The sequence below is a fragment of the Grus americana genome, chromosome 3 (genome assembly GCF_028858705.1).
Source record: "Grus americana isolate bGruAme1 chromosome 3, bGruAme1.mat, whole genome shotgun sequence".
Classification (NCBI taxonomy): Eukaryota; Metazoa; Chordata; class Aves; order Gruiformes; family Gruidae; genus Grus; species Grus americana.
In genome coordinates this window covers 22,596,351-22,621,803 of record NC_072854.1, presented here as the reverse complement: position 1 = coordinate 22,621,803, position 25,453 = coordinate 22,596,351, and the positions used below count along the sequence as shown (strand labels likewise).

General features: G+C 40.2%; 1 protein-coding gene across 11 annotated transcripts in view; it reads right to left on the bottom strand.

Moving 5' to 3' along the window:
• The window catches only part of DLGAP2 (DLG associated protein 2), a 463,944-nt gene that overhangs the window by 376,834 nt on the left and 61,657 nt on the right, over positions 1 to 25,453 (bottom strand). For 9 of the 11 annotated variants that reach the window (XR_008576189.1, XM_054818855.1, XM_054818858.1 and 6 more), the window contains exon 2: positions 6,958 to 7,012. Coding sequence is in view for 8 of the 11 variants with exons in the window: in XM_054818855.1 (XP_054674830.1) it covers positions 6,958 to 7,012 (55 nt within the window). In the remaining 3 variants the exon portion in view is untranslated. Of the gene's footprint in view, positions 1 to 6,957; positions 7,015 to 25,453 lie in introns of those variants that run through there. The other 2 variants (XM_054818865.1, XM_054818870.1) reach the window with 1 other exon arrangement.

The window sequence follows — 25,453 nt, the reverse complement described above, 5'->3', positions numbered from 1 at the left end:
TCCAGTCCCGAGAGCACAGGGGCTAGTCAGCACTGGCCTTTCAGGGGAGCATGTTTTATTGATCTTGGAACATTTAACGTGACATCTAAACATCAGTGAAATCTCTTGCTCAGTTTTTCGTTTGTAAGATTACATAGTTCTGGGTGAAGCACAGCTGTGACTTCTTGTAACAGTAATGAGAGGGAAAAAAACATCTCTTGGGAGGAGCTAGTTGTAGTGGAGGACCTTAAACTCTGAAAAGGACTTTGTACTATGCTAGCAGCCAGCTAGGACACTGTGCAAAGACTGAAGCAGCAGCGCACCGTGCTGTGACCATGCTGTGACCATGCTTTTTACTCCATAAGCAGAATGGCACAGAGATCTGCCCCAGCTGGAGTCTTAAAACAGTTTTATGCTCACACATATCCAGAGTCCTCTGGCCTCTCCAATTATTTTAAGTGGATTTATATGTGTTAATTAGCTCTATACCTGGAAGTGTTGATAGTGAAATCTGAGGACCTATTGATCCTGAGATAACAGACCTGATCCCTTCGAAGTCTGAGTCTACCCCAAACTGCCTATATTTTTGCAACACATAGAGACCAGATTTTAGTGGATTAAGCTGGACAGTCCTAGGTAGATACAAACCCAATAAGACAAGGCAGTCTTCTGGCTGGTTTGAGACTGAAAGTGTGTAGTTTCTTATTCTAGCTAGACATCTAGCAGTACTAAGAAGTCTAAAATGACCCAAAGGATGCAAACTAACTTTAGAAGATATTTTCTTCCACAGCCTGCAGGTTTCCTCTTCACATCGCTGCAATCTGCTTTTCAGTGCCAGTTGCGTCTTATCCAGATTCTGAATCCCTGGGAGAAGTGGAACCAATCCCCTGGTCCCTTACGGCTATGCTCCCTGTGCTGCTGATCTTCTGTAGATATGAGAAAAGCTAGAGAAAAACACTGATGAAAACCAAAGTTTGGTTAATAGGCTTATATTCACCTTGTGGGCTGTGGTGAGTGGAAGGGAATCAGGAAATCAAGAAGTGAAAACCCACCCAACCAGGAATATTAAAATAAAAGATTTTGTATCTTTAATGAAACCTCCTGGTTTTACCTATTTAAATTACATTAATTCCTACTATCAGATCACCTTTCCAGAACTGATCTAGTACTAAAGAAAAATAAGCAAACAAAGCAAGCCCTTCTTTCTCAAGTCTATAGCCAGTGTCAACAAACCCAAATCAACCAAGTCTTCTAGAAGAAGAAAGGTCACAGACTACAGTAAATGAGAGTTTCTGTAGTGTAAAAACGGGACATTACCTAATCAAAGACGATGCCATGTTTAGGGAACTGGCACATGTCATGTTAGACAACTGCTAAACCCTGCATTCTCTTCTAAACAAATCTGGGGGTGAAAACTTTCAAAATATGTCACGTTTAGATGTTCTCTAGTGCAACATGCACGAAGCGGGGGGAAGCGGAATTTGTTAATCTAGAGGACAAAATCTAGAGGGAGGGAAGACAGGATAAACAGTCTTCAGGTACAGAAAGGCTGTCTGCAAGGAGCTGAGAAACAGGAGGCACTCATCGTCCATTCACGTCAATGAGCTTAAGCTGCAGCAAGGAAGGCTCAGGTTATGTATCAGGAAAAGTTTTCAGTGGTGAGGTTGGGGAAGCTGAATAAAAGGCCTGGAAAGGCCACACAAGCATCTGTCAGATAAAAGGCTGATCCTCCTTAGGCCTGCTCCCTCCCCATGCCCAACTCCGTGCTAATTTGACTGGTCACTTCTGGCCAAAATAAGAGGAGTAGTGGTCTGGGGTAGAGACCCCAGACCTCCTCTTCCCAAGGACAGGCTAACACAAAGCCGTGGCTGGGGTTCAGCCACTGGGAAAGGGGCAGAAGAGTGTATATAAGAATATGCTGCTTGCAATGAGTAGAAAGTTTACCTCACCATACACCCATCTGTACGGTGACTGCTCCGCCATCCTGACTTTGCTGATACGGTAGTGTCAGTAACGTGGAGGAAAAAAGGAGAAGGAATCTCTAGGGAAACATAAGAGCCCTAAATTATGTTCCAAATGCATTAGATGCTATCCTTTGTTTCACTTTCAGTCTGGAGCATTTAAATTAGATCTTCTCCAAATTGGATGTTTTCCTCCCCCAGGTTCATGTGGCACTATTCAATTAATTACTGTCAACATTTTTCACAATGCAAGCTATGTCTGACAAGAAATTCTGTCGGAGCTTATCACCTCTGGCACCGGGTATTGCCTCACAGCTTTTCATCAGTTTATCCTTGCACAGTCCAGTTCAGCTCTCCCTTCTTCATCCTTTACTGGTGATCCCAGACACCTCTGCAGAGTTAAGGTAATGGGTATCGCTCATAACAGCTCTGATGGCAGGTTTTATTCATTTTTTTATGTGGCAAAAGTTGGCATCATATGCCTAGCCAACTAAAAGCAAAACAACCTTGATACCAAGGCATGAGAACTTCCGGATTAACTAGAAGATTAAGAAAATACTTACTCTTGCTTTATTTTCACCCCTCTAATTCCCATTTCCATGGAAACAGGGCTGGAAAGTACCAGCAGGCAGCCTGCAGCTGAACATCTGAATGAGAACGCTCATGTTGAACTCAGCAAGCAGACAGCAGGTGAAGTCTGCAGGAACTGTCTAAAAATCTATAGCTACATCTTGAAAGTAAAAGGACAACCTCAGTTTAGGCAAAGAACTTCTACAGAGGAGGATATATAACCCTAGTGAATATTCTTGCATTGCACCAGCTGATAATCTGACTTCCTCTCCTATAAAACATAGGAATAAAATTTCTTTATCTCAATGGCACAAGACAAAAATTCATCACGATTCATTAAGTACTTAAAAATGTTCAGACGGAAGACGATATGCTAATGAATATGGTAAGTTATTTTTGTAAACGGGACTTTGCCTTCTGAACATTGTCCTGTAATTCCTTCTGTGAAATCAACCTGGCTGCTGTACAGTTCATACATACGCATCGTGAGCCCAGTCACTTGGATGGCTCTTACAAACAGCCATTGCATTTGAATAAATATATATATACACATACGGAGAAAATTAACAAGCAGTTAGTAACATATTTGCCAGTTAGAAAACAGGTTGGTTTTGAGCACCAATCCACACTCCTTTTATTTCAAAAGCTACTAAAGCAACACAGCTGTATAGTTGAGAAGAAAAAAAAAAAAAAAGAAAAAAAAAAAAGCAATGTTAACTTCTTTATCCAATTTAGTACAGTTTAATGCAGGAATTCTTTTTAATACCATCTTAGATCTTTTTCCTGTTCAATATTTGCTCTTCAAGCAACAGGAAGAAAAGCAAACAAGCGAAGGATGAAACATTACTGTCTTGGGCTATACTTTATCCAATGAAGAGATTGGTTATTATTAAACTCCTGCTTTTGTATCTAAAGCAATTACCACTCTCTCAAGCAGATATTTTTCATTCTTTGCAGAGAGCAGAACATTGGTCACACTTTTTTTTCAATGTAATTTTAGCCAATGCAGTGGACAAAAGAGAATGATTATAACAAAGGATTTAACGTCCTGCGCAAGTTCAATATCAGCACACAAGAGCTGACCTGAAAATGGATGACGAAGAAACTTGAGACAGCATAAATCTTTTTTCTTTCTTCTTTTTTTTTTCCTTTAAAAATGTTGTTTAAAGTTTTAAAGAGCTATTTATCAGAATCAAGTCAGCCAGATAGGTGTAGATGCTCTTTATTGTACCTATGTTCTCCTTCACTATCAGAGAGGAAATGCAAGCTTAAAGCACCAGAGAAAGAATCAACCCAAGAAGCTGTTAGTGCCTATTGATTCGTTCATTCCTTTGGGATCTTCAGTGGAAAAAATGAGCCCAAATTTGCAGTCCACAACATATTAAACTCACAGCTATGACGGAAAAGGATAGTACAGAAGCTGTTTCTGCAATTTCCTTGCATGACAGAAACTAATAATTGTGTACCAAGAGCACAACAGCAGCAGACAAAGCACACAGCTATCAGCATCTCTGCAGTGCAAAAATGTCCATTTAACAACCGCAGCAATGGTAAAAATCGCACAGAGTGCCTTCTGCTAATGAGTCCTATTGATATCTCACATTTTACTGCACCAAGTATATTTGTGCTCACCTTGAGGATCATTTACCGTGCCAGATCACGATACAGGAAGCTCTGGGATAAACAAAAATCAAACTCCAAATAATTCACTTATCTGGTCTAAGACTGCTTAAACACAGTATACGCAAAAGCAGAAGCTTTCAGATATATTTCCTCTTTTTATTTGTATGAAAGTATCTATAACTAAACAACTCGTACTGCTTGAGGAGCTCTATTTCATGCAAGACTGGAAATAAAAATAAATTTAAAAAAATACATCAATTTAAATAAAAAGCAACTCACATCAGGGACACATTGACTTCTCTACTTCAAAGCTGTATTCCTACCCCTTATTTTTTTCTTTTTTGTAGGAATGCCAGAACATGTTGTATTTAACAGCTATCTTCATTTTGAGGGTAGAAACCGAGTGTACTGCTCATACTGTGTGAACAGCTCAGGAGGGGGCAAGGATAGCCTTAGCATCCACCTAAGGTTTACAGAAGTGACCACGCAGTAACGAAGGGGGGACTTCTGACTTGGCTGAAGAGTTCCTGTTGGCAGGGGATGGATCATTGCTGGGAAGTATTTATCGAGGGAATTAGAGCTAGCTGTACGTGGACATAGAGGGTGGTGGATGCCCATCAAAAGGAGTGGGTTATTTTTCCCAGCTGGAGCTGGAGAGACAGAGGGCTGTAATTCAAGAAAATGAGCAAACTGCTCCCCACCAGGTCATTAGTACCTTCACACTGTTTCCCCTTATGATCTTGTTAGTAACACCTGTACAGAACATGTAACTGCTTTTCTTCCAATTAACTTTATAACTGCTAATGCATCCCAGTTGCTGCTGGCTGGTTAAGTTATGGGAGATGGAAAGAAACTGAGAGGGGACATCAATACAGCTCTTACAGTACGCTTGTGGCATATAAGAAGTGCAGAATAAAGGTGTCTGGTCTGGGATCTTTTGCTTCTTGAGGCATAGTGTATGTGACAAATACAAGTTCTGGATACCAAGGAACATGATAATGAACATGCATTTGGCCAGTGCATGCTTTGTGAACTTTCCATCTAGTAATGAAAATATATTTATAATTAATAGAAAGCCACAAATAAATCAACACATAAGAAATGAAACATCACATTGTTCTTTAACCTTTGAAACACCTAATCTTGTTAAATACATCTTCTTCCAAAACTGCATTGCTGTGGAATGGCTGAATAACTTTTTTATCCTCCCTTTTAAAAGGCTCTGCAGGAGATGTTTTTATACCCAAGTTATAAGCACTGAGAATAAAAGTTCACGGTAGAAGCACTAACACACTGTCACCAGGGGAAGGTGATCATCGCTCCCAGGTACCTTTCCATGCATAGCGCTCTTCTCCGGTTTACAAATACAGAATATCAGAACTGGCAGAGTAAGTGTTGCCACTTCAAACTCTTAGACAGTGTAGGAAGGGACAGTGGGACACGCAGTTTTTTAGGGTATGAGCAATCCAGGGCCATACTACCTGTAAGGCTAATTACATATATTCCCCAAGAATCAAGGTTAGGCTAGGTGTGAAGGGCAGCCAGGTGACAGGATGGCCTGGCAGCACCGGCCCCATCATTCCCAAAGGAATCTGGATCAAATTCTTATATTACAAATAAAAGAAAAAGAAAACCAATAATAATAAGCAGCACAGCAGCACACAGACTGGGCTGAGGTTGTTATACCATGATTCCTTAGTCCAGTTTTCAGGAAAGCTTGAAATAAATACGAAGGCCAAAGTCTGTCTGCAATCTGTTCACTAATTATAAACTTTCAAATTCTTGCTAGAAGAGGTGTATTATTAACTGTCTTACTATGATGTACTTCTCCCATGTTCACAGATGAAAATGTAAATGAGATTTTAAATTTCATTTGAGCAGTTGCAGGTAACCACAAGTCACACTACAGTTCAACACAGTTGTCAAGTTCTCTATGCAATTACCCTTAGTGCAAACTGTGCCTGAAATACAAGGAATAGCAAGCCAAGGAACAAACCAGTTTATTTTAATGGTAGCTATTGGGAAGAGGGGGAATGAAACCTTAAGAGCTGCAAGCAATCACATATGTTCTATTAAGAAGACAGAAAATAATAAGCTATATTTTTGCTTCTACTTCTCTGAAATTAGTCTGTTAAATTAAACTCACAATTGCATATGCAGTCACTTTCACCCAATTTATAAAATTATAAAAATGATTTAAAAATTTATTTTAGAAGAAATTGGATTTCCTGTAATAAAGGAATGTAAAATTAAATCATCACTTTCTTCTCATCCATGTTATCATTCTCATCGATTGATTTGTTCTGGTCACAAACATATTACTTTAAGTCTCCTCCTGCACAACAGCAAGGCATCATTAGCGACGCTCCTTCTGTCTACTCCTCTAGTCTACTCCTCTAGTCTCTGAAAAATAAGCTTGAAGCAAGCATTTATCTGCAGTCAGAGCTATACGTAAGACTTACTGCTTAGCACCTTTGTGAATCAACAGGACCAGACTGCAGACTCCAGTATTAAACCTCATTTCTTGCCAAAATTGTAACTTTATAACTAACAACAGAGACACTTCAGAAGTTCATACAAATACCGTTACAAGCAAGACCTGGCAGCAGTCTCTACAACAGCGCTAGCTCCAGAAAGTTAACAGAATACACAAAATCTTCCCATGAAAGCAGGTAATTTAAACAAAACATCCAAGTTGTCACTCCCCAGAAGAGAACTTCAATGACCATAAATAGCAAACAAGACTTCTCTACATCATCCAATTTGTGTTTGCATTTCTCCAAATCATATCACAATAGCATTTTTCATTAAGAAAAAAGTTTACCTGTGTTCCTGTCAGGTAAAATACAGCAATGCTTCTGCAGTATGCCAGGCAGAACCTGTTGCAACAAAGAAACAGATGTTAATATACATATATGTTTTAACATCAAATGAAGAAGAGTCGATGACTGCCGGAGTGCACATCTGATCAAGCTTTGTGCTCTCATACTGCACCCGAATTAGCTATCATGCAACCCAAATGTGACCCCCACTCATTAGGAGCTGCACACGGAGATGAATCTTAGGAGATTAGCTGCTTACTACCTGCCTGTAAAGCTAGTTTCACCCTCTCCCATACACTACGATATTAAAAAGCTGAGTAAAACAACATAAGAACATAATTAATTGTGCTAACTTAGAAAGACAGTATGTTAACAATGAGGCTGCTGGTCCTGATTTTGCACATGTGGCCCTGGGGCTATGAGATCTAGCTTTTCATAAATCACTTGGGACCAAATTCCAAAGCACAGCATTTCCCTCCTCACACACCCAGTTCCAGCAGACAACACAAAACCCCACAAGCTTGAGTAGGAAACTCAAGGGAACTGGGACAGAAAAGATCCCGAGATTGCGGTTCACCACGTCCACCATGCTGAGATGCCGCTGGCAGCCCGCGAGAAATGCCGCGGAAGCCTCCCACCGCCACCGGCCCTTTCTTGCAGGCTCACCCTTCTTCACAGATTTACACATTGAAGTCACCTGGTTTGGTGCAACCAGCTTTGGTGCTCCTACCAGCAGCAATCTGTACTTGAAGCACCCAAGACGTTATTTTAATCTGACTTTTAAATCCATAATTAAGACCCTGTACAACGCTATCAGCATCTGTAAAATTGTATCTTAAAGTTTAATGGCTTTTCCTTTGCTATTTCTGAGAAAAAGCCAATTGAAAATCATGCTCTGAGATGGCCTCTCTAAATACCCTTTAAAGTCTGAAATTTAAAAAACCAGAAACGTAACAAAAAAGCAACACAAAACCCCCAGGTAGTTTCTACAGAGAGGAGGCCAGCATCCCACTGTCTGGCAATGCTGGGTGTCTAACCGCTAAGAAGACCCCAAGCCCCACCATGGCTTGCATTAAGTTTTTGAAATTCAGGAATGAAAATACTTTAGGGACTAGAGATATTCGTATTTTTCACAAAGACTGCTACTGCTGTTTGGCCAAGGTTAATAGCGAGGGATGAGACCGCCAAGAGTCAGACATGCACTGCCCCTGCAGCAGCCCCACACGTCCCAGCCCTCCCTGCAGGACTTTTCCAACACGTGCCTCAGTAACCCCAGGGTGATGAACACCTCGGTTTGTGTGTCCTCTAGCACAACAAATTAAAGTCTTAAGAAACTTGCTGCACCATGCTTTTTCCTGAATGCACACATGCAGAGGCAGAGCTATTGCAAAACTCTTCTTTTAGTGCCATTGTAAGATGAAAAATCAGTCTGCAGTCGGAAAGCTGCCCTGGACAAAAAGCAGTGGGTAGAACTGTCAGGGATAAGAACACTTCCCACCTCAACTCCTCTGAACTCTGCTGAAGGCAAAGCATTTAAATGTAAGCTCTTACTAAAAAGAATCACTTATTCTGGCATAACTCTAAAGTTACGCTTGTGGATAAAAGGGAAAACAAATTGGGTTTAAGCGGCAGATGTTAGGCAGAGGGTAATCAAGTCAGATCCCCCGAGATACACCTCAGCAGATCCTCCCAACAGCTTATCGAGGAACTGCTTTGTTGCAAATACAGTTTGTGGTCACATTTGGGGCTTTATTGCGTTACTGTACATACATCTTGTAAACATGTTTGACTTGCTAAGTAGCTTATTTTTCTCAAATTCCTTCTAGCTCACTCTTTCACATACACATGTACGTGGACTTTTGTCCTGGTGTAGGTCTGTAAGTGCCGGTGCTTCTGAAGGCTGCCAGACCAATGCTTCCTTCCCTAGGCATGACATAGGACCTCATGGGTCACCCACGGCCACTCTTGAAAGTCCACAAAATTTGAGGGAAGAAGGAAAAACCTACGTTAGGTTCACAGCCACCTACTTCCAAGATGTGTGCCGGTCTTCTTCACTCTGTTGCAACACCTTTTCAGCAGCTTCCACCACCCTGAAGTTGAGGTACTTGACATTACGGCTCCCTGCCTACAGAAACACCCTCACCAGGAGACAGACCACGCTGCGGCACACGTGTGGTGATGTCGTACCTCCGAATTTCTGCGTGCTCAGCTATACCAGCTAGGTACCGTCCTTTCTCATCTCTTTTGGTCCACACGAGACCTTTCAATAAGTAAATGGCTTCCTTAAGTAGAAATCCTTCTGCCTTGAAGTAGTCTCAAAACTATCCTGTTTGCTTCAGGGTGGACTATTTGAGGGATCAAAGCAGGACTTGAACCAAAGTATCAGCCTGCCTTACCCCAATTCACAGGCAGCAGGCAGCTTGTATTTTAAGAAGAATCAATAGCATGAATAACAATCTTCTGAAAACCACACTCGTCATTCTACAGTATTGCTTACATTTTAAAATAAAAAAAATCCAATAATTCTTAGGAGTACAACATCCTACATACAAACTACAGCATCTTCCTTATGGCCGCAGATATAAATAACATCACAGTGGTATAGGCATCAAAAGCATAAAAATTAGAAGCAGAGAACAAAGAAATCCTAAAATGAACAGAGACAGTCTTTCAAAGCACTGTAACACAAAGACTGAATTTAAAAAAAAACACTGTCTTACTCAGACATAAAGTAACATTTAGTTCCTAGTGAATCTGTCACATTTTCTTCCCCACATTCACGAACCATGGAGAAGCATTATGAATTTATTATGAGCACCCAGTTAAACAAATTAAGACTGAAATTAAGAGACAGAAAAAGCAGGTCTAGAGTAGCAAGACAATTTCAATGGGGGAAAAAAAACCAAACCCCACTCTAGAACATCATTTTTCCTTCCTGGTAGACTGGATATAGATAAGGGAATAGTTATACTGAAAAGCGCAAGCTGGAAAAACATTTATTTGTCCCTTCCCTTTGCTCTCTTAAGTGTTAAGTAGGCAAACAGCATGGCAGAAGCTAAAACAATGCTCCCTTCTCCCCAGCCCTTTAACATGTTTACCCTGCAAAAGCCAGTTTCTGGCTGGTAGGAGTTTGATATCAACCTCCCACTTACTTATCTGCAGTATACAGATTTTTACACTATACCCATCTCCATGGTATCCAAGAGCCTCTTCACACTGCTCTCCTCCCACTTTCTCCCCACTCCATTTCTCTCCTCCCTAGGGAAAATGACAGGAGAATTCCTCAGCAAAACTGTCACCTTTCCCTCTACATGTCTCTCCTTCCCCCTGCTGCTTTCCTTTCATTCATTTGCATACTGTAATCCCCGTTTATTCCTTAAAATGCCTTATGTCTCAGAGCTTTTTCTTTAATTTCACAGATAATCCCTAGATTAAATTTTTTTAATTTTTTTTTTTGTGGTTTGAAACTTTACCTACACAGGCAATTTGAGTGAGAATCTTCACCCAAATCAGACCAGGAGTGATTTCTACTGTAGAAATCAAAACATGGGAGCAACTGAAGGGATTCACATGCAGGGAAAAGACCACAGAGAGAATAGAATATTGTTTTAGAGCATTCTTCTTGCTCCTCAGCAAAAGAGAAACAGGTTTCAACTATATGAAACTGATAATTTAACCTTCAGTTGTTTTATAAGCTCTCAGCTGGGAGCTAAGGCATTGCAATACTAAATTAAAACTGGACGCATAGATGCAGAAACAGAATAAATAATACAGCAGGTGGTATGTCCTTAACATCAAGGTGCTCCCCTACCAGTCCCCAAATTAGCTGCGGTCCACAGTATACAGTTAGGCAGTCACATATAGCAAGGATGTAATCCTTGCTCACGGTGCCGAGCTGAAAGCTTCCTCAAATTCTGTGAAAAATTCCAATTGATTTTGGTGGATATTGATCAGGATCTCCTTCTATTTGTTTTCACTACAGCTTCCTGTACTTAGAGATGTTTAAATATGTACCTGCCATAATTAGCGTTCAAATTTTCAGTTGTAGTTATATGTAATACAGGTATGCAGAAAGCTTCTCAGAGTAGCACGGGGTAGTTACATAGCTGTTTACAATTTAGTAAAGCTCACGTTTTTATATGTCTGCTTGGAAACTTTCCTTCATTTCATAAAAATAAAATATCTGAGTCCTCTGAGTTTTCAGCATGCAATACTTTTTTAAGTTGGTTTAAGAAAAACTAGAATTAATTCCTAAAAAACAATTTTAAGTTTGAAAAGTACTAACCTCTAACAGAATTTAAAAAAAAACAACCAAGCCAACAACCAAACAAACAACTTACAGAGAAGCAGAAACATGTGAAGCAAAATAATTCTAGTATGGAAAAATGCCTCTATGAAATGGCTATCTACTCCCTTAAAAAGATCTGCTGCATGTAGGTGTTCAGGGCTCTCTATGGTACTGAACGATAAAGAAGTTCTGCTTTCTACTGCACTTATAGTTGGTCTGCTAAGCTGACCATAGAAAAGTGAGCTGGATACTATTTTCCCTTGTCTAATTACATTTTTTTTTTTTTTCTGCTGAAAAGTAAGTCAACTGAAAATGAATGTTTCACAGGTCCAAATTTACAGGACACAACTCAGGAGTCTGAGCGTTCTATAGGGAAATTCGAGGCAGAAGGTAAAAAGGATTTATTCTGTGGTTTATAACTTGCCAGAAGGAGGGAACCTCAACTTGAATTTCAGGTCCCAATCTGAGATATGATATTTTCCTCTGCTTTTCACATCCTAGAAATACAGTGATCCCAAAGATTGTAAAGTCAGAATACAGCCTTTCGGCCATGCCAGCCACACAGGCCATGTACATGGCCCTTGTGCTCATGTTCAACCACTTCCAAGGAATGCCTCTGAGATAGCCCTCTATCCTCCTAAACCTCCCTCCCCCAGAAAACTATTACAATCAGCATGTGAAATATTTTGATTGCAAGAATATGGTAATATTCAGAAGAAAATGTTTCAAACATATAGTGGTCAAATACACATTGATTTATAAAATTTTAGAGAAAACATATTCCAGAATTTGAGCTTTGCACCGATGGTTACAAAGAAATGGTCCTTGGGCAGAGTCATCCCATGAAGTGTGCCTTGCACCTTCTGCGGAAGCAGTACAGTACTGGAGAGAAGAGAGGTTAGATATTTTGGTGTCATCCAGTGAGTGAGTTCCTATCTTTTTGTCTTTCAAATGTCGCGTCACTTCTTTTGAAAAGGTAGGCACCTCCTAGACCTTGCTATCTGCACTGCTCCGTGCTAAGGCATTGCTGATTTCCTGCCATCCACACAAATCTTGTGGAACAAATTTTACATGTTTGCACTCTAAGGATCATATTCATTACATCACCGTATTTGCTTTTCCTTGTATTTGTCTCAGGGCTCCTTTTGTAGGCAAGATTTCTTTGTCAGCTACTACAGAGATGTTTTGAGATTATGTTTATAACAGCTAGATCTTAAAAACACTGGAAATCCTGCACTTGCACTTCTCTGAATGTCTTGTGTTGCCTCCTGGCATTTTATATTTTGGGTTTCCTTTTTATTATTAAGTACCCTTCTCTTTTGGACTTCATACCTGAGGATTTTAGATGTCTCTGTCCCAGTGACACTGTTAAAAGGGGAAAGTCCTAATGCTCTGGAAGCAATTCCCTGCTTCTTGTTAAGCAGAAAAGAAACATTCAGGATTTGGCCGTTCATAGCAATCAGCCATCTAACAAGTCTGTAAAGGTGTCTGCCTTCAGACAGGGCATGAAAAGTAGGCAAGGTTTCCCGCTCACAAGCTGTTGTGTGATATGAACCATCATAAATCAAAGGTTTATCATTATAGCATTGCCATATTTCTTCTTTCAGAGCAGACAGGTTCTTGCAACCAGGTGCTGAAATGCTACATCAAGCTGTTGCCTTCAGTTTCCTAACAATATGCAGTTGGTTCAACCTACAAGAAGCTAAATCTGCTCTTCATTCCACTCTCACAAGCATAATTATATTTGGTTGTGCCTTTTAAGGGGTATCTTGGGAGCATATCAACAAATACCGGTTATCATTTCTGTTCTGTAGGTACTCAAGGGCAACCTAAGATTACCAGTGCGTCTCTTCTGTGAAGCTGTTCTTGATACAACCCACACCGGCATCAGCAACAGTTCCAAGGCACTCATAAAATCAGTTCTTGCAAAGTCTGGCTCTGGAGGAAGAAAGCAGCAGGACTGGAGGGACCTGCCCTCCCAGCACTTACCCAAACCCGCACGCGTTCCCTGCCAGAGCAACACGGACCCAGCTCATAATGCCAAAGGCAGCACAAACAGAAAATAATAAGACTCGATTTTTTTTGTGTGCTGCTGGAAATAGCAGGTATTTTGCAAGACCTTTCAATCATTACCTGCCAGCTGTCAGTTCCTCTGCCCTCCCAAGGAAACAACCTTTCGCCGTAGCTCCTGATGAGCTGCACCCTGCTGCAAAGGCAGCCTGTGCCAAAATGTCTCCCACCCACGGTGGTGCGAGTAAGAAGCCTCTCTTGTCAGTTTATTTCATTTTATTCTGATGAGATGGCCCAGACTTGTCCAATTATGTTTCTTCAAGACTTTACTAGATTGCTGTTGTCCAATATCGAATTTCACATATACACCAGTGAATCTTCCTGCTAATTTAATGTCAAACCAGAACATGCTAATGATTCGTCTGCTTCGTGGGGATTTTAGTAAAAGTATTTTCTTCTCTTATCATCCTCTACCTTAGTCCGCTGTTCCCAATTAGGTACCAAGAACATAAATAAAACATGAATATTTTGTTGAAAGAACAATTTACACTGGAAAAAGATAAATCATGTTTACCATATATCAAATACTTTAATACTGTATCAATGTATTTATCATATCATATCAAATCACATTTAAATATGTATATTGTCTCTTCTCTTTTTGAATAAAAGGAAATGTTGGGTCAAGGAAGATAAATCTCAGAAATATTCTGAAAACTTTACAATACTCATACTAATATGTGTTCTTTCAGATTGTATTACATCTCAAAAAATGGAAATTTTCTAAAACCCTTTCCATGATTAAAGGAAGTATTGACACCAACAATAGAAGCAATGTTTCTTTAGCATAGTTTTCAACTAAAAGTGACAGACATTTAAGTAATGAGGAACTCACAGATTGCACAATCTCTTTTGTATTTCTGAATCAAAACTAAATAAGGGAAAGCAACCCTAGGGAAAAAAGGGTATAGTGTTATAAGGACCGCAGATAGCATAGCTCAGCTCCATGCACTCTTGAGTTTCATTACTCCTTTTATCCAAGTCACCATGCCACTTTAAACTGAAACATGGGTTTGATCATTTTTTTTGATAGCCCAGGAAAGAAAGCATGATTATCAATATCACACATTTCAGATTCATGTTAGCATGAATCTGTATTAGCGTGAAGTAATTATAATTGTCCTATGGTTAAAAAGTACTTATAAACATGAATCTTTTAAAAGTTATCATCTAAAGTATAATTCCTCCACATAGTTTTTGTGAGAATAGAATATGCAGAGTAACTAGGCAAACCCATAGGGAAAAAAACCCCCAACCTTGTACTCTGCAAGTTAGCTGCACATCTTGCTCTGAAGTGGGCCAAAATAATACCTCAAGACAGTCATTTCCCTATTTAATAGCACAGGAAAATAAATGGTGTTACTAGCAACAGCCACAAACCCTATTTCTTTCTGACTTCCTATCCAGTATTTAGACTCTTTGAGAACAATACATCAGCAACAACAACAACTCCGTTATATCTTTCACTTTTCAGAAGAGCACACTCCTTACTGACAGAACAAGGCTTTGCTATAGTGATCCATACATTTGTGACCTCCAGGTCCAATTACCGTAACTGACTGCACTTACAATAGAATCCACAAATTAGTTAAGAAGCCTCAGACTAAGAACAGTGTGATAAATACAAGTCTATTGGGAACACATCACACATCAGTTTGTTGTTCAAATAATTCCACCATTGCGCCACTGTCCAAAACTAGGCCTTCAAAAATCTGGAACAAGCAATGTCAAAGTTCTCTGAATCTGAGAGATGATGATGCCCTCAAAGTGCTCTGAATCTGAGAGGTGACGCTATCACCCCTCCCAGGGTAACATTGCTGGGAGGAAGAAACCAAGACTTTTCAATTGATGCTGTAATTTATGTTTTTCAAAAGCAAATGAATAGGGAGCATAAACTTCAGGGCAAAACCAATTGCAATTTCAACTTTCCTTCAAATGAAGTATTCCTAACCAACTCATCAGATGTACAGTCATTGAACTACACATAGAGCAACCAACATAAACAAATTCACTTGGTCCTACTATTTGACCTGAGAAATAGGTTTTGGTGTAAACCAGAAATCACAAACATTTCTTCTGCCTGTTACCACCATGAGCAGCAGTATCATCTCCTAACAGCAATACCTAGATGTGAGATATCCTATCTCTGATGTGGATCATGGGTCAAAAAATAACTGTAGCAGACCACTAACTATCCAAAGGTTGGTCCCAATTCTCCACAGAGGCTCTGCAGGGGCAAGAGCCCAAGCCTCATCTTGGGCTGAAGGAGGAATGGCCAGAGACAGCCCTGAAAGCGGGGGCTGACAAAGACCCAGACAGTTGTGGAGGGTGGCAGCTAGTGATTTCCAGGGGCTGGAAGGTGACTGAGCCTAATCCACAGGTCACAAAAAGGAAGTAATAGTGGTTGGATATTCCCTTCTGTGGGGACAGAGACATTTATCTGCTGACCAGACCAGCTCACTTGGGAGCTTACTGCTCACCTGGAGCCCAGCTTCTGCATGTCCTACAGCAATTGCAGAGGTTCACCCAGCCCCTGGGCTACACCCCTAAGCCACACATCCAGGAGGATGGAGGAAGGGATCACTTAAGCTAACTGGATATAGCAAGTCCATGGGGCTGGGTGGAATGTGTCCAAGGGGTCCAAGGACTGTGAGTCCTTGCCCTGACATTTTTGGAAGGTGGTCACTTTCTCAGGGCAGGAGGTAGAGGGGTCCTGAGAAAGAGAAGAGAAGGCTAAAGCATCCCACCAAAAGCATTATGACAGACATTAAGACAGACCTAGACTCTCCTCACAGGTGCACAGTGTGGGGACACAAGGTCGCAGTTTCAAGTTGCAGCAAAGGAAATTCTGACTGGACATCAAGAAAAAAAATCCCAGAGATTTTTTTTTCTGTAGAATCTCCATCCTTGAAGATTTTAAAAACTCAAATGGACAAAACCCTGAGAAACCTGCTCTAAGATTGAAAGTAGCCCTGTACTGAGCAGAGGGTTGGACTTGATGGCCTCTAGAAGTCTCTTCCTACCTAAATTATTCTGCAATTTTAATATATTAGATTCAATGTACTAATACAGTCAAATATCACACTAAAATATAAGATTAAAATGCAACAGTTCCTCCATCCTCCTTCAAATATATTTATAATTGATATATGTAATTTCTAGTTCTACTAATGAATCTTAAATTTTCAAAATGAGCACAATTACATTTATCTGCAAAACCCAAAAACCTTATAGAAGCATAGCAGCTTTAGAAGCCAGCTAAAGACAGGTACTCCCTGAGCAGTTACAAAGTAGTCACCCCAGGGCTGCAATTGTTTCAATTTAAATTAATTTAAGAGTAATGGCGATACCTTTAAATTGTTGCAACCCATGCTTTGAGTTGCATCTTATAGGAATTACTGTAGCAGGAACCACCTGAACCAATGGAGGACAAGCCTTACAAGAAGCAGCGCAAGTGCAGCAGTGACCTGACCTGAGCTGGCTTTGGTGACCAGTAATGCCACACAACACACCGCCTCTACTGTCCTGAGTGACCACCATGGCAGATGGAGTTCAAAGTCATGGGCTAAATGAACTCAATGGACATTTTGTGGACATTTGGGGACGTTTTATGGACATTTTATAAGGGTGGTCCGTAGACAACTAAGGGAATGATATCTGCATATAATATTAAAGGATGAGAAGCAGGGGGGAGGGTGTGGGTGTGCGTTAATGAGGTTATATTGGATAGTGTGGGACCTGAGCACAATGCAAATGGTATGGAATAAGGGGTGGATAATGTCCTGGTTTCAGCTGGGATAGAGTTAATTTTCTTCATAGTAGCTAGGATGGAGCTATATTTTGCTTTTGTGCTGAAAACAGTGCTGATAACTCAGGGATGTTTTTGTTGTTGTTGAGCAGTGCCTACACAGAGCCAAGGCCTTTTCTGCTTCTCACACCACCCCACCAGCGAGTGGGCTGGGGGTGCACAAGGAGTTGGGAGGGGACACAGCTGGGACAGCTGACCCCAACTGACCAAAGGGATATTCCATACCATATGATGTCATGCTCAGCATATAAAGCTGGGGGAAGAAGAAGGAAGGTGGGGACATTCGGCATGATGGCGTTTGTCTTCCCAAGTAACCACATGCGTGATGGAGCCTTGCTTTCCTGGAGATGGCTGAACACCTGCCTGCCCATGGGAAGTGGTGAATGAATTCCTTGTTTTGCTTTGCTTGCCCATGAGGCTTTTGCTTTACCTATTGAACTGTCTTTATCTCAACCCACGAGTTTTCTCACTGTTATTCTTCTGATTCTCTCCCCATTCCGCTGGGGAGGAGTGAGCAAGTGGCTGCGTGGTGCTGAGCTGCCGGCTGGGGTTAAACCATGACAGCCATGGAGAGTGATTTGTTGCAAGAAGTCGCTTATGAAAAGAAGTCTTCGACTGAGTTGTTACGATTTATTTATCTTCAAGCATCTCATTGTGTTCAGAGCAAATAAAAATTCTAGACCTTGCTATATATATTGGAGCAGAGCAAACATCTTCATTTTCATTCTCTAAAATACAAAATATGATAATAATAGTTCTTTTTTTCCCCCTGATTAATCTATTTAGAAACAAAGTATGTATGTAACTTGCGATGCCTAGACTGTGAGGTCTCCTAGTTGGAGATCATGGTACTACAGCAGTACAGATAAATGGGAGAAAGCATTCCTTCCAGGGAAAAGGATGCCCGGGTATTACTCTCGTCACTGTGAGTTCCACACTGCAATGGCAGCACGGCTTGGGCAGATAAAAGTGAGCATAGAGCAAGGCTACAGCAAATCCCAAGGAATGTTTTCAGGCTAGGGAATTTTAAGCCCTCTTGCAGATAGGTCCTGGCTACCTCCCCGCACTCATCACTCGCCGGAGTTGGCTGACAGGCTGTCAGCGCACGCACGCACAGGCACTGCAGATACCGCTGCCACCGTCCCTGCCGCAGAGGTTTCTCATCTCCTCACTTATTTCTCCCGAGCAGAAGTCGTAGTCCTTCTCAGGGGTCAGCTTGGATCCTACATGCTAAACTGTTCTTTCCGCAGGGCTCAGGGCTGAATCCCGGCCAGACAGAGCTTGCTGGGGCTGTGATGGCCTGCAGCAGACCTGCACGGAGGAAAAAAATCCTCCTGGCTCAGGAACAGCCTCCAGTGAGCACGCCAAAACCCGTGCTGGAGACGCGGAGGTGCCTGGCCATGGAGCAGAGGGCTGGACCTGGAGGCACCAACCTGCACCGTGCCAGTGGTGCCTCACTGGGCAGCACTTGACCCCTCAGAGGTTTTGTCAGAGAGGTGAGACCTCTCCTTGCTTCCATTTCATGCACGCACCATTGAACAAAGCCAGCCATGGCTTGGCCCCTCAGGTTTTAGTCTGGGAGGGTGTTGTGGAATATGTTTTTATTGTGGCTTGTCACAAGAAGTCTTTTTTAATGCACAATTTCAGTAAATCATGTGATTCAAAGTCACAGATTATTCAGATAATAATAATACATGCAAGGTAAATGCCAGGGAATCCCGACTGTTATTTTTCCTGGCTGCTCTGGAATCATATTTAAGATTTATGTGCAAAGCACAAGGATCTTGAAGATTTTGATACCTGTATTTGCACTGCAGAAGCAAATCCATTAAACACATAAAATAGAGTAATAGTCCTTCTCTGCATCTTTGTTAGAAAGAAACCAATCTTCATTAAAAATTAAAGTTTATGGTTTTGTACTAGGACTGGGCAACAAAACTCTCCCAATGGCCTGCTTTATTCTACTGTGTAGGAGTCACAGATGTACAAAGAAATTCAGTTAAAAAAATTTGAGTAAGGCAAGAGAGGATGTTTTAAATATAAAAGTCACCACAAGAAAATAAAAGGAAATATCCTAACTGCGTACCTGCATTTACGGTCCTGCTCTCACACACTTTTTTCACCGTGATTCAAAGAATAACTCATGTATCAGAAGTGGTGAATCATGACTTGAACTAGCAAGGAAGTCTCCTAATACTTTATAATTTATTAGTAGTTTAACTATGACATATGGTTGCTTTTTGAAGCTATTTGTTAAGCCCAACTTCCAGTTTATTAATAGCTAAGCAATAGAAGTCACCTATATAAGTGAGGGAACTGAAGTCCCCACTGTTAAAGCCAGTGTATATCTGTCAAAACTATCTGGTATCACACTTCAAAGGCAGCTTTTATACGTTTGTCACTTTGGAGAAGTTGAGACTCTAGACATAAGCAGCACTCTCTGCCCTCGATAGGACAATTGCAGAGATGAATCAGATGTCTGCAGTTTCACCTAGCCATTTTCCTTGGACAGGTGAGAGAGGCCCTGAAAACTGGGAACCAGGCATAGTTTTTCCAAAGACTGCTTTGTAGTTCCATGGAAGTCAAGTCCTTTTTATCATTTTTTGGCCCAAGACACAAATTGAAGTAGCAGCACGCTACAGAATTCATGCGTACACAGAACTGGGACATTTCACTCCTGATGGACAACTGCAAGTGATGGCAGAAAAACAGAGAAGGAAGGGTTATTTTTAGGAATGCTTATTTCATAGATTTAGGTTACACAAATCTTTCATGCAAAGAGAACAAACAGAGAAGGACGCCTGCGCCTTGTTCATGCCCTTAGCAATGTTTGATAGCACAGGGGGATATAGATTTCAGAACACAAAGGCACTACTCACACCTCCTTCCCCAACAGGCAGGCAGTCTTATGGAAATAATAGCTTTCTCTTTAAGACAGAAATTTGTCTTTATTACCCATCTTTCATTCAATATTGAACAATATGATAGCTTATTGCAAGCCCCAGTCATTTTGGGAGATTTTGCTGAAGGTAGGATAAAGCAAGGATGGGTTTCAGTAAGCAGGTTATCATTTTTTTCAATTCCAGTTGAACAGTTATGCTTCTGGCGAGGATTTTTGAGGAAGGAGACTGCATAATTTGTGCAGTCAGTTTTTGAGAATACAAAATGGGAAGCGCAGCAGAGCAGTTTTAATCCATGAGCTGATGATACCAAACTGTTAAAACTATGTAGTTTCCATAGGTGGCACTAATCTTTAATCAGCTTAAGGTCTATGTACTGATAGATGACCCAAAGATACATACACAGAAAGGGTACTTTTAATGCCTATAAAGGTGAAAATATAGATAAAAAACATGCATGAAGGTGTCTGTTCCTTTGCAAGTTGATGTTTCTCCAGTGCTGTGGAAGGAGCCAGGGGGAGCCTGGGGAATCCCCAAGAGTCTTAATGAAGCAGGCATTCATCAATGACCTGATATGCTCTTGGGGATAAACTGAGCACCGGAGACGACAGCACTGCCTCATCTCTTGAGAAACAGGCATCGACTAATCTACAGTATGGGAGATTGAGCTACAAGTCAAACGTCTGCCAAATAGAGACGCTAGACTCTGATCTTTTAAAAGACTGCCACGATCAGTTGTTGTGAGATGATGTTCATCTTCTTGATGAAGATTTTCTCAATTTTGCACAATTAGCAAAATGTTACTCAGGTCACAAAGACCTCTATAATTAATTTAACAGTCAGAGGACTTGTGGGGAAAAAAAAAAAAAGCAAGTTCTGTTTGTGATTTTTTTTTCTAATTACTCTCACAGAGCCCATCGAAACATCCCCAATGTTAGAGTACTGGAGAGGGTACCGCACTGTGCCAAGAAGAAGGAAGACCAAAGGTAGACACCTCACTTGGAATTAATCAGAGCAGTATATGGACCCGTGCCAGCTACATCCCACAACAGCATGCTAAGTACTCCCCTAAAAAGAAACAATTACCCTTTTCTTCAGCTCTCTATGTTTTGGAGGGGGTTATAAGGCTTGCAAGGGGCAAAGTGGCTGCACAGAGTTAATTAGTTTTCTGACCTGGACAAATATTTTACTGTTCTTTTATAATGCTTCTAGAGCCTTCATTTGCCATCAGAAAAATAAGTACAAGAACTGGTGGAAGGCTAGGGGAACATTTTTTTGTTGGTAAATCTATTATGTGGAATGACAGAGCTTTTACATATGCGCTTTCTTAACTACAAGGTAAAATAAATGTAATTTTAGAGGGATTTTTTTTCTTGCTGTCTTGGCTATCCAGCTGAAAATAGGGTGTTTTCAGCCAGTTTATTTTTAATTCTTCCTTTCATGTTGCTTTCAAGGAAATGTCACCTCCCAAGAACAAAAGGTTAAGTCACACAATGCTGAACTATATAATCAGTCTGGTTGACAAGCCTAGTCTGCTGAAATTATTAAAGAATGAGCACCTGACTAGTAGACAAGCTATCTCCACTGACATAAGTTCCTATTTCACCATTTTAATTATTCTCAGGGGTCATCCCATCTTCAGACATGTCAGCACTGATGTTACCTCATCACTGGTAAACACCAGCAATTTGTTTTTTCCAAGGACGGAACTCTGCCTCTTCAAACCAGAATCTAGAATTAGCAATGAAATTGCTTGAGCCTGTCCCAGTTGCACTGTCCTGATGAAAGACTAAGGGGCTCTGCCACTCACTGTTCTTATTGCTTACGCTAGCCAAAATGATATTAAGAAAGCTACCAAAAATATTGTTTTGATACCAGCCAAGATGCCAAAGTGCAAGTGGCCTGTTTATTTACGCAAATATTCTGAAAAACATTTGTGCAATAGAAGTGTTTTTATGATTCCTGAATGCATGACTAGCACTAAAAATCTTACTATATTCCCAGATAATAATGAAATAAAATTTTGCAAAATACTGCCCACTTGGAGTTAATGAGGAGTACACACCTGGACTCTTCTTACAGTTTAGGAAAAATCTAGTGCAATATCCCACTGAATTTCAGACTGCCTTAGATCATTTTTTATTATTCAAACACACAAAAAGCCCTGAAGCAGCTCATTTGCAGCTTGGAGTGCTTGGAGAAAACTTTTTATAAAGTTGAGTGTTTGTTGCAATCAATACAGACAGCACAGAAAATAGTATGCAATCAAATGCTAGGAATCTTTGGATGTTTCAAACTATCACCCTAGAATCCTGAAATTTTTTAATCTTTTTTCTTTTTCCAGTGATTATTTTATACTTTCTCGTGGCAGTAATGGCAATTCATTTTGTTGAACTATCTCATTACAACACCAACAGGAGATATTGTGATCTATGAGCTAGAACAGAAACATTGTTGTGTGACCTAATGTGGAAATTCATATCAATGCAAATGTGAAAAAAAAAGGAAGAAAAAAACCAGTGTTAAATAAAATAAACTACTACTTCAATATCTATGGTTATTACCCTTTGACCGAGCTTCAGGAAAGGATGCTCCTTTAAATACCATTCTGATTTTTGTGGCAGGTAAGTAAATATTTCCCATCTTTCAAAAGTGACCTGTTATTTGCTGTCCATATTTTTTCATATCTAAAATAATTAAAACATGAGGAATAGCAAAATTATGTATATGAACAAAAACCACAATACTTAATTTTTTCTATTGTGTTACTGATGAAAATATGTTTGAAGACCTTCCTCCTATTCCCTTATACAAAAAAAATAACTAATTCATGCTGTAGCCTATTCCGATTCATGGATATGACGTGGTCTATTCTTGATCATAAAGAAAAAAAGTGAATGCTGGTCCACTCCGCAGCGCTGGATTCTTCACTGACATGTACTGTACGCTCGTCATCCTTCCTAACAACGAATTCGAACTATTGGGAATGGGAAACAGACACTTGGCATTCTTTGCTGGAAATCAGACGTGTAAAAACATGGAAAACTGAAAGTCTGAATGTGGTTACAGATTTAACAACAGGCATTAGGGGTGAAAAAAGTAACAAGCCTTTGTTTAAGGTATTTATTTGCACAATCATGTCAACACAGAGTAAGATCCACAAAAATTGACATATAACTGGAGGAAGCATGTAACAGAATAGTATTAATTAGCCTCAGAATAAAACAATAAAGATTGCAGGGGTTCTGTGTTTGCTCTTTGACTCAGCACGCAGAGGCTCGTTACAGTTTAGTATTTTGTTGTGATGAATATCCATCCACAAGTCACTGACTCAAGCCCTGATTCAGCAGCATGTCCACATTTAATCACACACTTCACTTTAAAGTATATGCTTTAGCATTTTGTTGGGTTGCAGCACAGACGTTATTACTAGTAAATCTATTATTAAATGAATAAATATTTAAATTAGTGAATCTAGTATCATTTGCCACATACATGTTTGGGTCACAGCTTCAAAACCAACGTGTGTGAGTATTTCAGCAGAAAAATTTAACACGTGAGTGCATAATGCAAAAAATAAACAAGTGTGCCCATTTGCTACCATTTCATAGAGACATATAGGTACAAAGCTGTCATTAGTGCTCATGCGGTTTATAGGTCTGGCATTCCCTGCAACACAGTGTAGGTGCCAGCCTACCTCATGGTGGCCCTGAGCATGGTTTACTACATCTTTGACACTTCTGGAGCCTTTTGCTGAGAAAGAGAAATACCAGACTGGACAACAGAAGATTACAATTAATTGTCTACTGACTGGCTTATGGAATCCATAAACAGGGCTTTGAGTACTGCTACTTTGAATACTCAGCAAATTTCAACATGCCCTTGCAGAAGTAAATTATGAGAATATACTGCTGATCTCTAATTATTAGTGCCCCATACATATATCTGTATATATACAGCAATATTATAAATTATGATCACCCTTTCATTTAAGGGCAGTTTGCTCATATAAGTAAATGAAACTTCTGAAAGATTTGGTCAATATTTTTAAGCTTCAGTGTGTAAGGGTAAAATTCATCCTTCAGGCACTGCTTTGAGAAAAGGACGAGGATAACACTCACTGAAGCAGAAACTGTCCCATGGGGATGCCTCGCAACTCCAGAACTGTACCAGCAGCAACACCTCTTCTGCTGACTCGGTTACACTGGAGCATGTGGGTTTAGGAGGATAGGCGTTGCCAAGGGTATAAAGGAAAACAGGAATATATCAGGTATGTTCCCATACATATGTTTATAGTTTTCAATCCACACAATGTTAGCAAAATCTAGCGTATGCAAATTCTCTGAATGCATTTGCGGGGGGCAGAAGGCTTGTAATTGGCTTATTTATAATTTTTAAACTAAGGTTGACTATATTTACTATCTTTTTGATGCCCACTAATGCAAATGAGATAAGAATTTGTCCCTACTCTCTAAAGACCAACAACAATGTAGGAAATGCAGAATGAAAAATAAAACGTGCTGCACCATTCTGGGGATCTGGGGGATTACGCTTTCCCCCCTGCTACTTTGTCCAGCACTACAGGTGCAAAGAGGCAAAAAACCCATAAAGTTCAAATAATTCAATGGTCAAACTTGGCTCTAGCAAGTTATGCAAAACAATCCTTACCAAAGTATCACAGAAGAGCTAGATGATAAAAATGAATCTGGCTATGGTTCAAATTAACCCAGCAGTCTTTCACAGTATCAGTACATTACTGATGACATTTGTTACAGTAACAGCTAGGAATAATAACCTCTTGTTCTTCTACTTTACACAGAAAATTTCTGATTTACCATGGTGAGGGTTAGTACAACAGACTAGTGGTGTGATTTTTTTTAATGGAGGAGTGATCAGGTAAACAAGAATAAAAAAAATGTGAATGCACAGCCTAAAATGCCAGAATTTTTCATGCTTTTTGATGCTTCAGAAAAGCATTATCAGTTTGTGTTTTTTCCAAATATGTAATTAGCTTATATATTTCCATATACACCTTTACATTATACATGGTATCCTAGATATGTTATTCAATAAACCCTAAAAATAGTAGTGTAAATAGACAAAACAGTAAGTCCTTCTTCTTCCCACATTTTTTAACTGATTAGACAGCATTATAGCTTTCAAAGCAGCAAATACTGTAATTAAGTCTATCAATTTCATTACAACTTCACTGTTTTCACCTGCTCATTCTCCAAAATTATCCTTCTATAGCTGGTTTCATCCAAAATAGCATCTGGGATGCATGAGTATAATTTGGGGCTTATTGTGAATGCTGTTTTTAGAAGGTCCATAAAACCTGTGAATTGGGTATACAGGGTAAAAGCAGACAAAGAGGGGCTCACATGCAGCTTTGGGGATGGTCTGCTTTGGGAAGGCTGTTGCGGTTCCTGCCC